This window comes from Eubalaena glacialis, chromosome 7 (assembly GCF_028564815.1).
Source record: "Eubalaena glacialis isolate mEubGla1 chromosome 7, mEubGla1.1.hap2.+ XY, whole genome shotgun sequence".
NCBI classification, from domain to species: domain Eukaryota; kingdom Metazoa; phylum Chordata; class Mammalia; order Artiodactyla; family Balaenidae; genus Eubalaena; species Eubalaena glacialis.
The window spans coordinates 69,668,953-69,686,652 of NC_083722.1; the positions used below are offsets into that span (position 1 = coordinate 69,668,953).

General features: G+C 50.6%; 1 protein-coding gene across 7 annotated transcripts in view; it reads left to right on the forward strand.

Annotated features, from left to right (window-relative positions):
• The window catches only part of SCN5A (sodium voltage-gated channel alpha subunit 5), an 86,333-nt gene that overhangs the window by 20,867 nt on the left and 47,766 nt on the right, over window positions 1-17,700 (forward strand). For all 7 annotated transcript variants that reach the window (XM_061195300.1, XM_061195301.1, XM_061195303.1 and 4 more), the window contains exons 6-13: window positions 1,373-1,603; window positions 2,989-3,052; window positions 4,315-4,456; window positions 4,959-5,156; window positions 6,145-6,324; window positions 6,954-7,325; window positions 12,316-12,448; window positions 13,391-13,626. In XM_061195300.1, coding sequence (XP_061051283.1) covers window positions 1,373-1,603; window positions 2,989-3,052; window positions 4,315-4,456; window positions 4,959-5,156; window positions 6,145-6,324; window positions 6,954-7,325; window positions 12,316-12,448; window positions 13,391-13,626 — 1,556 coding nt within the window. The remainder of the gene's footprint in view (window positions 1-1,372; window positions 1,604-2,988; window positions 3,053-4,314; window positions 4,457-4,958; window positions 5,157-6,144; window positions 6,325-6,953; window positions 7,326-12,315; window positions 12,449-13,390; window positions 13,627-17,700) is intronic.

The following is a 17,700-nucleotide window of genomic DNA, read 5'->3' on the forward strand; positions in this document are numbered from 1 at the left end:
TTTGGGTATGTGAGCTGCTGCCCACGGCCCCTCACTTTGCCCCCACCATGCCCCACACTACGGGTGGGTCTCCAAGCGTGGCGAGGAGAACCAGATGCCCACCGAGGGTCCTAGAAGCTCTGCTAGAGATGAAGCGTAGTTCTGGACTACAGAGGGCTCATGGACCCCGCCACCACCATCACCACCTCCACCACTCTGGGCCCAGACCCCTGCAAGGTCCACCCAGTGCCCAGGCAGTTGCCAACATCTGCCAGGATGATTTCACAGAGAACGCTGAGTGCCTCCAAGCCCTGGGCAGGCAGCAGCGTTGGCGGCACTGTGGGGAGGACTTCCTCTCCCCTCTCCCGTGTTTGCCCATCGCTGCCTCCTTGTCTCTGAGTCATGGGCACAGCAGCTGCGGGCACAGCCGCACAGGTGCTCCTAACACATTAACCGGCTGGACGATGGATGGATGGAGCTTAATCTGAGATCTGGCCGCTTTGATGGTGGGGAGGGGTGGGGAGGAGGGATGGGGGTGGGGAGGAGGGGTGGGAGGTGAGTCTCTGCTGCTGGCAGAGAAGCCCCCTTGCTCCCAATGCTCTGCTCGAACTTGTGAACTTGCTGTAGGACCGCAGCCAAGTGTCAGACCAAAGGCGTCTACACGTGCTTTTCTGTGCGGCGCTGGCTTCTGCAGGGAGCTGGGCTGTGCAACTAACAGATCACGGCCTCTTAGCTTTGGGGGGTGGGATGGATGGGTATGGGTCCCAGGGGGACAGGGCAGAGGAGGAAAATACAAAACAGGTACCCCTGTGCCTTTCCCAAAAGTGGGGCCTGAGCCAGAGCAGGCCCCTTAGGACGTCACCCACCATGGCCTTAGCCAGACCCCCCCGCCAACCTCCCCAGTGCACACACCACATTCCCCTACCAAGAATGGCTGTGTCACTCCCCATCTCAGGATCAAGGCCAAGGCTGTCCATTGCCCTGGAGGGGGCCTGGCCCTCTGTCTCCTTTCCAGGAACTACATTTAAAGGGACAGGCCTGGCATAACTTGGGACCAACCAGAGGGGGATGGGCTTTGAGTGTTTTCTCCCACAAGGAAACAGCATTCTCCATACTTATTTCATTTATTTGGCTATGGAGAGCAAAGAGAACTAGGCCCCTCTGAAAATACACAGCCAGACTGGACTCCTGCCCCAGGGGGATCAGGACAGACTCTCAGCAGCAGAGGAAAGGGAGGTTTTGGTCTGAAAAGCCCAGGAGAGGCCTCCTAACCCTGCCCCCACCTCATGATCGCCCCGCCCTGGCCCGGCACCCCTCAGGCCCGGCCCCTGTCCACTGGAGCGGGGAGCACGGGTGCTGTGGGTGACTCCGAGCTCCTCCTCGCCTCCCCCAGGCCTGAAGACCATCGTGGGGGCCCTGATCCAGTCTGTGAGGAAGCTGGCCGATGTGATGGTCCTCACGGTCTTCTGCCTCAGCGTCTTCGCCCTCATCGGCCTGCAGCTCTTCATGGGCAACCTGAGGCACAAGTGCGTTCGCAACTTCACGGTGCTCAGCGGCACCAACGGCTCCGTGGAAGCCGACGGCCTGGTCTGGGAATCGCTGGACATCTACCTCAATGACCCAGGTGCGGACTGGCTCTGTGGCCCAGGCAGGGCTTTGTGGGGCCACCAGGGCTGAGCATCTCCCACACAGGCCTCCTTCTGAGGACGTCCAAGCCCTACCTTCTCCCCCAGAGACCCGACTGCGTGTCAGGGATCCCAGCCCCTGCCCTTTGGGGCTCTGGGAGAGAGGACAGGAGAGGAGCAGATTCAGCACCTGTCCTCCTGACTTCTCGGGCTAGATGGGGAGATAACACTTGAAGAATGGGAAGGATGGAGAGGTAGGTAGGAGAACGGCAGCTACAATGTTTGAAGGGTCAGGAAGGGTGAGGAGACCAGCCTGCCAGCAGGGAGAGGGGTTTTGCTTGGGAAAGGGTGGGGGGACGGAGCTGGGGTAGTTTGTGAGGCTTCAGAGTAGAGGCCCCATTAGCTTGGCATGGGCTTTGTCACTTGACTTCAGTGATCCTTGTCAGGATGTTAAGTCCATACCCATGCACCGCAGGACAAGCTCGGTGATTGTACAAAGCCATGTGAGCCCCTCGAGTTGTTTCACTGCCCCGTGGGTTACACTTCCATCCTCCGGGCTGATGACCAGCACCTCTCTTGACTAGAGCCATCAGTCTAGACCAAAGGTAGATGCTGGTATGAGGCCAGATTCCAGGCCACAAGGACCCCGAGGGCCGTTCTGAAGTTAAGGCCTCTAACATACACCAGCAGTCCACTTTGGAAAAAAGAAATAGATGGAAACTCAATGAGTAAATTTGCTTGTGATTCAGTGTGGCCACGTAGCAGCTGTTCTAAAATGTTTGTGTACACCAAAGTCACCTGGAAGGCTCTGGAAAACACAGACTGCTGGGCCCCACCCCACGAGTTTCTGAGTCAGTAGCTCTGGGAAGTTACCTTTCTAACCAGTTACCAGTTGATGCTTGTTGCTGCTGGTCTGGGGACCACACTTGGAGAACTGACGCCTAAGACTAAGGCAGGTAGTGGGGAGTGATGGGGACTGATGGATGGTCACAGAGTGGAGGCGACAGGACTGATGTCCTATGTCTCATCTGGTCCAGCCCCAGCCATGTCTGAACAAACCCCTGCCTCCTGTTCAGGGCCTCTCTTGACCCAGGTTGACCCCCTGAGTGATTGGGGCAGGGTCCAGAAGCTCCCTGTGGGGATTTCCTGAGTCCACCTGGGGACACTGGCAGCTGAACGTCGGAGGAGGAGCCAGAGGAAGCCCAGGGAATCAGCCAGAGTTGCCTCAGACCTGGTCAGGCAGAGGGCAGAGGTCAGGCAGAGGGCAGAGGAGCGGACGGAAGACCCCCAGCAGTGTCTACCTCCCCAAAGCCCAGGGTGCAGTTTGGAATCCCCAGGAGTCTGGGCCACATGTGCCTCTCACCGTTGTATGCTTCTCTTCCAGAAAACTACTTGCTCAAGAATGGCACCTCCGATGTGTTACTGTGTGGGAACAGCTCTGACGCTGGGTACGTAGCACCCACCCCCCCAGGGCCACCTCACCCAGCTGGGGGAGTCTCCTCCCAGTGCTTTATCAACTGACTGTGCTTTCAGTTTATGCCCTTGACCCCAGGGACAGCAAGACCTTTCCCTGCCTCCCTTCCCTGCCAGGCCCATGGCAGCTGCCCCCCACCTCCACAGGGAGACAGCTGGGAAGGGGTGAAGAAAGAGATGGGGGTTCGGCTCTTCAGGGAAGGCAAACAGAGCCTTGAAGATGGGACTGGACTTGGGGGGCAGCCCAGGAAACCCTGCAGGGCCCCACACTAGCCCAACCCTGGCTCCATTCCCTTCCCAAAGCCCCCCAGGGCGGCACCCACCCCCTCCTGTCTTCACTTCCTCCCTCCTCATCCATCCATCAGGTCAAGAGTGAGTATGGCCTCCACCGGCAGCCTAGACTCTCCTCCAGGGCAAGCAGGGCCTGGACCTGCAGCCCGGGTGTGGTACCCAGAGATGCCCAGTAGCCACGTGCAGCTTCCAGGGCCCTGTGCACACTGGTGCCTGGGTCAATGTGACTGTGTCATAGGTTGTTATGGGGAGGGTCACACAGGCTCACCTAAGGGAGGTGCTCTTTGGGGCTGTAGTCCCGCATCTCTGAATATGGAGTTCCAGAGCCCTTCCTGTCTCTAAAGAAAAAGTCTTAATTTCTTAATTTAGGACATTAGCAAGGCACAGAGGCCCCTTGGCTGCATCCTCCTACTTGCCAAGTTCCCCTTGCCCCCATCCTCTCTCTCACACACTCACTCCACTCGTGACTCCAGACCATCGCTCCCTCTTTGGGAGAGAGGCTGTCCCCTCCAGACATGGCCGGGCCCCAGCCCATCCACCCTAGAATCATCCCACAGCACCACGGCCACCTGACCTTTGCCTTGGGCTCCATCCTGTTCACCTCAGCCTCATGCTCCCCCTGTGTGTCTGCACTGTGCCCAGCTCCCCTGGGGTAGGCAGGCAGGGAAGAAAGCTGAGCCAGGCCCTTGGCACTTCCTCTGGGAGGGGAGAGGCAATGCAGACAGCAGCTGGGATGGTGTGTCACATGGGCAGAGGGAGCTGGATTTAGGCCTAGCAGCATACAGATGGGTAGAGAAAAGAGGAAGATGGTGTCCCGGGTGGGAGGCACAGCATGAAAAGTCACGGCGGCAGGACCCCGCAGTGTGGCAGTAGGTTTGTGGAGCTAGCGTCTCAGGGGCAGAGGACCCCTCACAGCATGGGACAGAGTCAGTGTGTCTGGCTGTAGGACATGTCCCGAGGGCTACAGGTGCCTGAAGGCAGGCGAGAACCCTGACCACGGCTACACCAGCTTCGACTCCTTCGCCTGGGCCTTCCTCGCGCTCTTCCGACTGATGACGCAGGACTACTGGGAGCGCCTCTACCAGCAGGTACGTGAGTGCATGGGGCCAGCAGACAGCTGCCAGGAATGGGCTCAGTGTCTAGCACCAGGGCCCAGGCTGCACAAATGACTAGTCACAAGCGCCCCAGCAGCTTCCCCACTGGTCAGAAGAGAGGAGGCACAGGGGACGTTTGAGGGATGGGGACTCAGCAAGCAAAGAAACTTTCCTTTTGCTGGTGACCAAGTACCCAGCCCTCTATATAGGATACTCCATGCTCTGTTAGTGGAACACTGGTCCACCCTATGTGACACTTCTTGTGTCAATTGAAACGTTCTGCCTCCTTCCATGGGTGGGGTACTGCCCCCTGTGTGCAGGTCACTCTCTTCTGTAGGTTAGGACACTTCCCTCTATAGGTGGGACATGCTCTACCCCCTCTCCAGGCTGTGGCCTTTTGAATCCCTGGCACAGCCAGGCTGGGCAACTTGGGATTTATGACCTTGACCCAGAAGGGGCCCCAGTGAAGATGACCTCCGCCCCCTTGCTCCCCCAGACCCTGAGGTCTGCAGGGAAGATCTACATGATCTTCTTCATGCTTGTCATCTTCCTGGGCTCCTTCTACCTGGTGAACTTGATCCTGGCTGTGGTTGCCATGGCCTACGAGGAGCAAAACCAAGCCACCATCGCTGAGACAGAGGAGAAGGAAAAGCGATTCCAGGAAGCCATGGAGATGCTCAAGAAAGAGCATGAGGTGGGTGAGCAGTGTGGCCAAGGAGCCTCCAGAACAAGCCTTCACCTGATTGTGGATGCCTATAAGTGTGGCGCCTGCTGGGTAAAAGCTGGTGGCTGTAAGTGATGCATGCTGGGTAAAGCTGGCACCTGCTGGGTAAAGCAAGTGTCTGGTGGGTGTAGGTATTTCCTGTGAATGTGGTGTCTGCTGGGTAAAAATTTGTCACCTGCTGGGTAAAGACAGAGCCTGTTCATGGGGAGGTTCCTGCTAGGTAAAAGTGGTGCCTGCTGAGTAAAGGTGGGTCCTGTGAGTATGGTGCCTGCGGAGGAACGCTCTTCCCTATGACCATGGTGTCTTCTGGGTGATAGTGGTGCCAGGTGGGTAAATGTGGTAGCTCCTGGCTAAAGATGGTCGCCGTGAGCCTAGTGCATGCTGGGTAGAAGAGAACCATGTGTCCATAGACATAGTTTATCCTAGTCAAGGGATACCTTCTGATGGGGTAGTGAGGAAGATCCAAGGTCGGAGGCCTGAACAGGCTCAGAAAATGAGCACTGGCGATGCTGCCACAGTTCCACACATGGTGGGTGCCAGAGGCTAACTGCAGAGCAAACTTTTTAGAAGCCAGGCCAAGGACATCCACTTCCTTCTCACTGCTCCATGCCACATCCTGCAGCACCCATTTTGACCAGCCGAACCTTCTCGAAGATCCCCTGCCCTCTAGTTCTGTCACTACCTCTACTCATCAATACCCCCTCTCCCACCTGCCCCAACACTCCACTCTTCCAAGAACTGCCCACTTCTGCCACTACTCTCTTCATCCCTGGATCTGGATCTTTCTCAAAACATCCTGGGTCTGTCTGAGCTCACCTCTCCATGATGTACTCGTTTGGGGGTGAGTGGGCAAGTCCACTTAACTGTTGGGGAAAATGGAGGTGCTGAGCGTTGCCTGGCCTACCTTGGCCTGAGGTTGCATCATGTCTCAATGACCAAGACATCCACCGTTTTTCAGGCCCTCACCATCAGGGGTGTGGACACCGTGTCCCGCAGCTCCTTGGAGATGTCCCCTTTGGCTGCAGTAACCTCCCACGAGAGAAGGAGCAAGAGGAGAAAACGAATGTCTTCAGGGTCGGAGGAGTGTGGGGATGACAGGTTCCCCAAGTCCGACTCGGAGGATGGTCCCCGAGCAGTGGTAATCCCCGGCCGTGGCTCTGGCCCTTTCAGGGTGGATCCGGCATCAAAAGGCCATCATGCTAGTCCCCTGGTGCTGTCACAGCCCCCACGGTTGCTCCCCAAGGAGAATATTCCTTGAGCCCCCTCCCAGCCCCTCCTCTTTCCCATGGCCACTCTTAGAGTGGAGGAGCCCTGGGCAGAAGGATAAGGTAGGTTTGGGTGTTAGGATATCCCCAACCTCAGCTAAGTCCCCAGCATTGGGGCTGGGACTGAGGGACTCCCCATGGTGTGGATTGGTAGGAGCTCAAGGACGTGCTTATATGAGTGAGGGACGCGACTGATTGCCCCAGGCCCTGCTCCGGCCAGGCCTGTCTGCAGGGGCCTTCCTGCCCCCTTCTCCCCCAGATAAGCTTCAATCTCAAAGCCCCAGAGGCACAGGCTTCAGGTGAGCAGAGATCCCAGAAGATGCAGGATTGCCTCTAACGCTGCACCCCTCCTCTGAGCACCCCCGGCTCAGCCCATCCAGTTCCTATGTGGCTGACAAAAGCCCTCAATGCCCCAAGTTGAGCTGGGACCAAAGCCACAAGTGATAAGCTGGGAGCACGGGAAGAACCGTCTTGGTCATGTCCCCTCTCTGTGTGCCCTCAGAATCATCTCAGCATCACCCATGGCCTCAGCAGGACCTCCTTGAAGCCACGCTCCAGCCATGGAAGCATTTTCACCTTCCGCCGACGGGACATGGGTTCTGAGACAGATTTTGCAGATGATGAAAACAGCACAGCCGGGGACAGTGAGAGCCACCGCACATCACTGCTGGTGCCTTGGCCCCTGCGCCGGCCTAGTGCCCAGGGACAACCCAGTCCCGGAACCTCAACTCCAAGCCACGTCCTCAATGGCAAAAGGAACAGCACTGTGGACTGCAACGGGGTGGTCTCCTTGCTGGGGGCAGGCGACCCTGAGGCCGCCTCCCCAGGGAGCCGCCTCCTCCGCCCTATGATGCTGGAACGCCCCCCGGACACGGTGAGTCCGCCCCGCCATGCAACGCCAGGCAGGTCCCATCTCCCAGACTGGTCACCAGAGCCAGGTCTAAAAATACTTACCAAGTATTTACTGAGCGCCTATTGTGTACTGAGCTCTGGGGGTGAATAAGCCTACCAAAAAATCTCTGCTTCCTAGAGCTTCCAGACAGACAAAAGTTAAAGAAAGAAGAAAAATGTGTATGTATGCATATATGGTATGTAATGATGATAAACAGGGATGACAGTTAAATATTTAGCAGCTAGTAAGGCATGGGCACTGAGACGCTGTGGTGACACAGGACCAGTGCCCTAGAGGTCCTGTGTGTGCCAGGTGTGAGCCCTGGAGAGTTGCAGATCATGGACAATCTGGAGAAGGGCCAGAGTGGCAAGGGAACACTTCTGAGCTTCTGGGCAACAGTTATTCGTCAAGTTCAAAATATTTCAGCACTTTACAAACTGATAAATGTCAAGTAATATTAGCCCAAGCTCTAAGTACTGTGGGAGGACAAAAGTGGGGAAGAGGGAAAGGGAAACCCCCTTATTACAAGGCATTTAAACAATGACCTGAAGGAGGCAAGGAGGGGGGAACCAGGTGAGGGGTGGTATAGCAGAGGGGTTAGCACCCAGATTCTGGAGACGGATGGGGTTTGCTTACCAGCTGGATGGCTGTGAGCAAGTTATTTTATTTCTGTGTGCCTCAGGTCTCTTGTCTGTAAAATGGATTTAAAATACCCACCTCAGGGACTTCCCTGGTGGTCCAGTGGTTAAGACTCCACACTGCCACTGCAGGGGGCGCAGGTTTGATCCCTGCTCAGGGAACTAAGATCCCGCATGCCACGCAGTGCAGCCAAAAAATAAAATAAAATAGTAAAATAAAATAAAATACCCACCTCAGGATCGAAGCCAGGATGAATGGGCTAATATGCGTAAAGCAATCAGGACACGCATGAGTACGTTGATGTGGTGATAATGTTGTAGTAACATACTGTCATTGCATCATCTGGGGGAAACATGTTCCAGGCCTAAGGAACAGCAAGTGCAAAGGCCCTGAGGCAGAAGCATGCCTAGTGTATTGGAGGAAATGCCACGAGGGCAGTGTGGCTGGAAACCAGGGAGTAAAGGGGAGGGGAGTTGGAGCAACTGTCAGAAAGGTGACGGGAAGGGAGGGCCAGATCATGAGAGGCCAGTCGGAGCTTTGATCACTCAGTCAGCCTATTCCATGACAGGCTGATGTCTGCCCAACCAGTCACCGAGTGCCCTTGCTGACCCCTGCCCCCAACACAGGGCTCAGAGCAGTCCACCCAGGAAAAGGGCAAATGTGGGTCTCAGACCCCGAGGCCTGCAGGAGGTGGAGGAGGGCAGACCTTCTGAGGAAGTAGGACAAGACAGGGAAACCTGGTCAGGAAGGTGGAGGCAGGCTGAAGAGGGGGCTCACAGCCAGATGGCCTGTTTTGCTCCAGCTCAGACACTTGTTCTAGCTGTGGGACTTTGCACAGGCAATTAATCTCTCTGTGCCTCAATTTCCTCATCTGTTAAGTGGAAATAAAAATAGTATCTACATCAGAAGGTGGTGGCGAGGACTAAAAGTGTTAATACCTGTCTGGTGCTTAGACCAGTACTTGCCTCATGTTCAATAATTATTATTATTATCTATGATTGTTATTATGGAGCAGGACGGAAGGAGTGAAGACTTGGGGCCCTCATGCTCCTCTGGAGCAGGGAGTCAAGGAGAGGGTCCTGGGAACGCACTGGGGGCAGACCATAGCTTCTGGGTGGGTCTGGGGACCCACCTGGCCATTACCTGGAGGTTGGGGGTCTGGCTTCCCAAGAACACAGATTCCCAGTTGCTGCAGGTCCAGCCCTGGAGCCTCAACCTTGTGGAATCAGGTCAGCAGCTGGAGCGCTAATAGAATTTCCTAATCTCATTAGGGAGAAAATCATCTCATTGTACTGCACATGTCAGGAGGAATCCAAGTTCAAACACTTCATTACCAGGAACTCTGACTTCACCCATTCTCACTTCTGTGGGGCCCATTTATAACCTTAAAGGGATTAGCAGGCCAAGGGGGTTATCTGCAAAGTTAAAGGAATTAATGGACCAAGATGGAGATGTTGAAAAGTTAAAGAGATTAGCAGGCTGTAGACCCCTGGGGATGCCTTCCCTGCTTCAACTGGGTCCCTGGTGACACCTGTGCCCAGTTCTAGTCTGAAAACAAAGCACAGTGTCGGGCACATAGTGGTTTCTTCATCAACACAGGAGGGGGCAGCCCCAACAGACGGCTCACTTTAATTTGGGGCAGAGGGTGAAGGTTTACTTTGCCTGCTGTCTGTATGCGTGCCTGGCCCCAAAGGCAGAGGGAGTGGGGGAGGCACCTTGAACAGATTCTTCTCCCTCCTATCCACCCCCCCTCCCCGCCCCCATCATCTTAGGGACAGAGCTAGAGCTTAACCCAAGCCCCTGAGTGCCAAGTATTTATCCATTTAACCCATATCTATCTAGTGCCAGCCCTCTGCATAGAGTGCCAGTGTTTAAGGCTCCAAGGATATAACAGTGAACAGAACAGACAAGAGCTCTGACCTCATGGAGTTGGCATCGTAGGCAGGAAGACAGAGAGTAAACTGATCAATATTTCTAGGGACCAGTAAGGGTCATGTGATAGAAAGTTGCTAGGGGGAGGGCTGGGAATGGGGGCTATTAGTTAGAATATTCAGGGAAGTCCTTTATGTGGAGGTGACGTTAAAATTGACCAACAGGTGATTTTAGGGAGCCAGCCACGAAGATGTGGAAAAATTGTGTTTTAGGCAGAAGGGACAGAAAGTGTAAAGGCGCTGAAAAGGAATAAGCTCAACATGTTTAAGGGATGAGAGGGCCAGGCAGGGCCGGGTGTGGTGGAAACAGAAAGGGATATAAAATGAGTTTGAGGAGTTAGGATTTAGGCTATGCAGGGCCTTGTAAGCTATAGAAAAGTTTGCATTTACTCTGAGTAAGATGGGGGGGAGTTGTTGATCAGAGGATTATCATGATCTGATTTACTTTTTAAGGGAATCCCTTTCAGCTGTGTAGAGAATAGAGGGGAGAGAAGAGGCCAGTTAGGAGGCTGTTGTAGTAGTTTTGGGAGAGAGATGATGACAGCTTGCACTAGGACAGTGTATCAGTCAACTATTTCCACAATGCTGCTGTGTAACAAACTACCCCCAAAGTCAATGGTTAACAACAAGCCTTTATTCTCACGCTCACTTCTCTGCAAGTTGACCATGGTTTGGCTGGTCTAGGTTGACCTTGGCTGGGCAGCTCTGCCTCAGACTGCACATGGTCTGGCTCCATACTATAGGTTAGGCTCAGGGCTGCTCCCCTTGTCTTTGTCCCGGGCTGAAAGTGTGGCAGCTACTTGGGGAAGCTCTTTTCCTGGAGGATTACTGGAGCACAAGAGCAAGGCAAATGGTACAAGCACATTCAAAGCTTCTGTTCACATTATGTCCACTAACATTCCCTTGGCCAAAGCAAGTGTGTCACCAATAAGACAGGGAATTTTGCTTCAGTCACAGTGGGAGAGGAAAGGGTAAATATTTGCTGAATGATAACCCAAACTATCACAGATGGTAAAGGAGAGAAGTTGGGAGAATTTAAGACATGCTTGTGAGTTAAGCTGGCCAGATTTGTAGTTGCATTGGACCTAGGGTACTACTGTTCCACCAGCTACCTCAGCTTTCTCAGGTGCCTCTGCTTGAATACTTCAATGACTGGGAGCTCACTCCCTCCCTAGGCAACACTTCAGGGCAGTCCTACCAATCGCAAAAGCTGACCTGAACTTGAGCCCAGATCATTTTGGTACCCACCCCGGGCCCTGGCTCTGCCACCCTGCGTTGTCTAGGCCCGTCTTCCCTCTGACAGATTATAGAGCCTCGCTCTTGCATGCTGAACAGCGCAGTGCCTTCATCAGCCCCAGCTTGGGCTCACGGACTGTGGTCGTGCACGGCCATGCTGACATGAAGTCTTTGCGGGCCCCTCTTGGTTCTGTGGGGGGCTCTGAGTGAGCCTAGGGAATGTCTGCTGCCACCCCCTTCATTAGGACACACCCCATCTCCATTTGTAGGCCTGGTTCTTTTACTTACAAAAATGACGCAAGCACGTTGAAAACAAATCCAACAGTGCAGAAGTAAAAGTCCTTGCCCTTCCCACACAATCCCATTCCCGGGATATAGCCACTTTAACAATTTAGTGTGTTATCTTCCAGATCTTTTTCTTGTTTTCTCATCAAACTGTTTGTCTTGGAAGTGCTCCCATGGGAACATATGTGTAACAGCCTCCTTCTCCTTATTGTCTGCGTCAGAGTCCGGAGTTGGACTGTATCCATAATTGATTTTAATATTCTTCCTATTGATCAGTTGTTTTGTTTTTATGGTATTAGAAACAATGCTGCAGTGAACATTGTTGCATACATATTTTTGGTGCACGTGTATAATTATTTATGAAGTTTGATTACTAGACAAGGAACTGCAGAGCCAATTTAAAATTTTCTTGGTAGATATAGCCAAACTGCCTCCACAAAAGCTCCCACCAGCTATATCTGAGCATTGTGCTTTATGCTTCCATTAATGTCACCTTAGAGCATGGTGGATTTTTTTTCAGCTTTTTTTGACTCCGGGGAGCTTGGGGTCAATTAAGACTCCCAGATTGTTTTTGCATGTACTAATGTATATGTCAGCATCTGGTTAAAAGAACCTGGTACATGTAATTTCCTGTCCACACTCAGGAATCACCACTACTGAGAGATGGTGAGGAAAAAAAGAGAATGAAGGAGATAATGATTGGCGAGAGGGGAGTTGTTAGCTGGGAGGGAGTTGGGAGCAAAGAAGCCCAGCGCCCAGTGTCCCATCAAGACCCCCATGCTGGCCCCCTGTGACCTCCCCAACCTGAGTCTGGGGCAGCTGCCCCAGATCCAGGCAGACCCCCGTCCCCAGGCTGACGCATATCTCCCGGTTACACCCAGACCACACCGTCGGAGGAGCCAGGCAGGCCTCAGATGCTGAACCCCCAGGCTCCGTGTGTGGATGGCTTCGAGGAGCCAGGAGAGCGGCAGCGAGCCCTCAGTGCAGTCAGCGTCCTCACCAGCGTACTGGAAGGTCAGCCCTGGTGTCATCCAAACACTCCCCGCTTCTAGTCTGAGCACCCTCACAGTTAGCCGGGCCTGAGCCAAGTTCACCCCAGCTGCTTTGCCTGCCTTGGACATCCCCACAGTTGTCCCAGACTTTTCAGTCTCTGTGGCCTGTCCTGGGTGTCTTTTCGTCTGTTCCAGCTTGTTTTGTCCTGGGCATCCTCAGGAGCCATGTCTGTGTTTCTTCCAAGCATTCCCACAGCTGTCCTGGCCTGTCCTAGGTGCTCATTGGTCTCATCCTGTCCTCTCGCAAGCACCCCATGTCTGCTGGGGCCATCCCATCCTAAGCATGCCTGTTCTAGCTTATCCCAGCCATCCCCATATCTACCCCAGGTTATTCCAAGCATCCCACATCTGTCCAAGTCTGTCCCACTTTAGGCAACCTCACATCCAGTCCATCCTGAACTTGGCACCCCCCTGATTTGTCCTCTCCTGTCCAATATGACTTCTGTCCCAGGCATCCCCCCCCCTGCATCTGTCCTGATATGTCCCAGATATCCACATCTGTTCCTACTGGTAGGGTCCTGGGTGTCCTTATATCTGAACTTGCCTGTCTCAGATGTTGTCTCAGCCTATACCTCCCCTGAGTGTCCCCAAATCTATGTGGGAGTGTTGTCTCAAGAGACCCCACATCTGTCCTAATCTATCTTGTCCCAGTTTTCCCCACATCCATCCTGGTTTTCTGTCCCTGTGGCCCTCTTTTCCCGTATTCCCAGAGTAAGGAGCCAGGACATAGGCCACTCTTTCCCTTAGTCTTCCCTGCCCCTCTTTCTGTCCCCCTGTCATGTAGCAGCCCTGTCATCTCCTGGGTAGGTCATACATCTTTTCTGGAATACCACGAGTTATGTAAGAGTCGGTCAACAAAAACAAACCAGCTCACTGGCTCTCTGCCCCGCCCCCTCCCACCCAGAGTTGGAGTCTCACCGCAAGTATCCGCCATGCTGGAATCGCTTCGCCCAGCGCTACCTGATCTGGGAGTGTTGTCCACTGTGGATGTCCATCAAGCAGAGAGTGAAGTTCATGGTCATGGACCCATTCGCCGACCTCACCATCACCTTGTGCATCGTGATTAACACACTCTTCATGGCACTGGAGCATTACAACATGACAACTGAATTTGAGGAGATGCTGCAGGTCGGAAACCTGGTAAGGGCTGCTGGCAGCTGACTCTCAAATGGGCATTGTGTTGTGAAGGGCTGTTGGCCAGCTGGCACAGCCTTCGTGGGTAAGGGAGGAGGGACTCAGAACACGAAAGGATCTTCTGAAGATAGGAGTCATTGTGGAAGACCTTGTGGAAGGAGCCTCAGGATCAGCTTTTGTGAGAGATGTAATTGGGAGTGAGAGGTTGGGGATAAAGATGCCCAAAAGCTAGAAAACGAAAGTGAGTTGAGGGTGAGCCTGAAATGTGTGGGGACGTGAGGTGTGGCAGTTAGTAATGGAGGAGGAGAGTGTATGCAAAAAGAGGCAGTTCTCTTAGGGAAAGGATGGATGGATGGCTGGATGGAGAGAAGGAGGAAAGGAAGGATAGAGAGATAGATGGATGGATGGATGGATGGATGGAGTGAGTAAATCAGGCAGAGCCAGATTTGAATTTTGACTCAGCTCTTACTATGTGACCTCAAGCAAATTACTTAGTTTCAGTAATTGGTACAGTAAGTATTTGTTGAATTTAATAAATGTAAAATTAGTATGACAATATCAGCTTCATAGGAAGCTAATGAGGATTGAATAAGATAATGTGTATAATGTGCTTGGCCCGGAGTTTGATAAACAATAAGCACTCAAAATAAATGATAGCTGTGGTTATTATCTTTGTTGTTGTTATTAAGGAGACTGTCCCTGGAAGTCAGAATGTCTGGTTTCTAATTCTGATTTTTTTCTTCTTGACACCAAATCAAGTCCTAGCTCTTCACTCTGAAGATGGAAAACTGAGGCCAGAGAGGTGACATAGTGATGGCATAGCTGGGCATGTAGCTGTTGTCTCCTGACTCTGGGGGACAGGGTCCTACTGGCTCTGTCCAGGTAAACAAAGTGTCGGCCCTTCTGCAGAAGATCCTAGAGCAAGGCTGCAGAGAGCCCACTGGCCTCTGAAAGGAGCTCCTGGGATCATCACTGAGGTTGAGTTGGGGGAGGGGGTCATTCAGTCCAAGCTCTCTCCTCTTGCAGACCCAGCCCTGTCTTGGTCCCAGCTGCACAGGTGGCCCCCACAGATAGGCATGTCTCCTACACTGTGGAGTGTGAGGATTTTCTTCCCTTATTACTTTCCATATCCAGAACTCTAGATAGTTCTCTACAGGGTCTATTCAAATTTTTTCACAAATGTGAGTCCGTTTTGCTGTGATTCTGCTTTTCTTTTCTTCTTCTGTATACAAACAGAAGGAAAAGCTAGATCTCAGTCTGTAGGAGTCTCGTGGCACAATTGTGCCTGCCTTGTGTTGGGTGGTCTTCAGAGGGTGGTTACGTAGGATTTCAGTTGAATACAGTTTTAATGGAATGTGACCGTTGGGTTGGACTGAGCAGCAGTCAAGGTGATGAAGAGCACTGGTGGCTTCCCTGGAGCATTAAGTTGTGATTGAATTGCAGTTGTGTTAAATTTGTGGTTCAGTTATTAGTAATAGGTCATGTCATTGGATTACAGCTCTATTTAGTTCTGTTTGGATAGCTTTATTGCTAGTATGTAAGGTTTTGATTGTCTTGCAGTTAATATATTCTAGATGGTTTAAATATTAAATAAAGAAACAAACCACAAAAATAAGAAACAAAACCACAAAAATAAGCATGGGTAAATAATCTTGGTGTGAAAAAAATCCTTTCTAAGCATGTCACTAAAGACAAATTCCGTAAAGGAGAAGATTGATAGATTTCACTAATGTTTAGCCCATCATATAAACAAAGGTAAAAGGCAAATGAAACGTCTGTTGCTAGCAATACTGTGGACAAGGAAACCTGAGATGTTTACAACTATGAAACAATTAAAAATACAGCAAACATTCTTTGACATGCATAGTAAAGTTCATGAGAAAGTAACAAAAACCCCCAAGTGCCAAAAACAAAGAGGGACTTAAAAACCATAGCAGTAAACGTGTGAAATCATTCTGTAGTTGCCCCAGGGGGTGGGAGGGGTGCTGATTTGAGTAATCTTGGGGGCTTGGATTTCTGTGAACACGCAGGGACAGGACTTGTGTTTGGGACAGTGCAGGCAGGGTTTGGAACTGAGTAACCACATAAGAATATGACCCTATGTTCAGTAAAATGGTGAACTAAAAAAAATCCACACACTGACCCTGGGAAACAATAAAGAAGGAAGGTTGTCAGTCTCAGCCAGGGCTGGAGGGGGGTGAGGGGGTGGGGCAAGTAACCTCCAGAAGCTTGTGACTATGAATTTGGCCTTATACAGATTTGGAGTTCAAATTTATACCTGGGTGTTCCTGGAACCTATGTCTGAAAAATTAACACACAAAGTGATCCTGGTAATCATAGCTAATACTTGTTGAACACCTAATTTTTTATAACAACCAGTAAGGGGGATGGTATTATTATTACCCCTATTTTACTAATAAGGTAACAGAGGCACAGAGTGGTGAAATAATTTAACCAAGGTCACACAGCCAGGAAGTGAAAGACCCAAGATTCAAATCCAAGCCATTTGTATCTAGAGCTCATCCTCTTACCTAGTGCCTTACACTGCTGTGCTGCAGCTCTAGCTTTGTTCCCGTCTCCCTGCTTCGAGTCAAATTATACTGGAGTCCTTGTCAGTGTGGTAAGAGAAGAAAAAGAAGAAAGAAGGAAGGAAAACAGATCTAATGTTATTTCCCAGATTATGTTTTTATCTATAGAAATAATCCAAGAAAATCTACAGAAAGACAATTAGAACCAGTAAGAGAGTTCAGCAATGTTGGTAGGTACAGACTCTACATACTAAAATTAATTCTACTCCTAGCCACCATCAATGATCATTTGGAGAGTAATTTCTAAAAGTTAACACTTACAATAGCAATAAAAACTGTGAGGAATCTAGGAATAAATGTAGCAGAAGATTGTAAATTTTATATGAAAAAAATTACAAAACCATTGAAAAATATAAAAGAATAAATTAGTGAAGAGATACGCCATTTTCATGGATGAAATTCTGAATACTGTAGAGATATCAGTTCTTACCAAATTAACCTGGATGTTTAATGTAATTCTGATCAAAATCCCAACACATTTTTACCCATGGGATTTGAAAAGGCAATCCTAAAATTAATATGGAAAAATAAAGTCTATCAAACAAATTAATGAATCAGCTGGGGAGCTTACCCTACCATGTATAAGATATATTATAAAGCTATAGTAATTGAAACATTATAGTATTGGTGCAATATAGAAAAACGGACCAGTACTACAGAATCAATAACTCAGAAATAAGAAATGCATATTTGGAGACTTGATAAATAACAGAGATGGCATTATAAATCAATAGGAAAATGACAGACTATTCAATAAATAAGATTGGGAAGAATAGTTATCTCCTTTTTTTTTTTTTTGGCTGCACTGCATGGCATGCAGAATCCTAGTTCCTGGACCAGAGATCGAACCCGCGCCCCCTGCAGTGGAAGCCCTGGAAGCATGGAGTCTTAACCACTGGACCATCAGGGAAGTCCCCAGAATGGTTATCTCTATGGAAGAAAATAAATTAGATCCCTATCCCATACCATATTCATTAATTAGTTGCAGGGAAATGGATTCAACACCTAAAAGCAACAAAATAAAATTTTAAAGCTTTTAGAATAAAAATGTGGAAGAATATTTAAAATTTGGAGGTTAGGAAGGCTTTCTCCAACATACAGAAAGTTTATACCATGAAAGAAAAGATTGCTAAATTTACCTATGTTAAAAAAATTGTAATATGTGTACAATAAAGGATATGGTAAACAAAGTGAAATCAGTACCCCAAACTGGAAATTGATGTTATGAAAAGTATTTAACTGGAAAGACATGGAATCCAGAATATACATTGAATGCTTACACATCAATAAAGAGAAGAGGGACAATCCACTGGCAAAAACACAACCACAACAATGGACAGAAGAAATAACAGAAGAGGAAATTCAGATAGTTATAAGCAAATGAAAAGAAACACAGAGGAATGCAAATTAAATCAACATTTAGATACTATTTCTCACCCATTAGAGAATCAAAAATAAGCTTCTGTGTGTTGGCAATATGAAACAGTGGGAA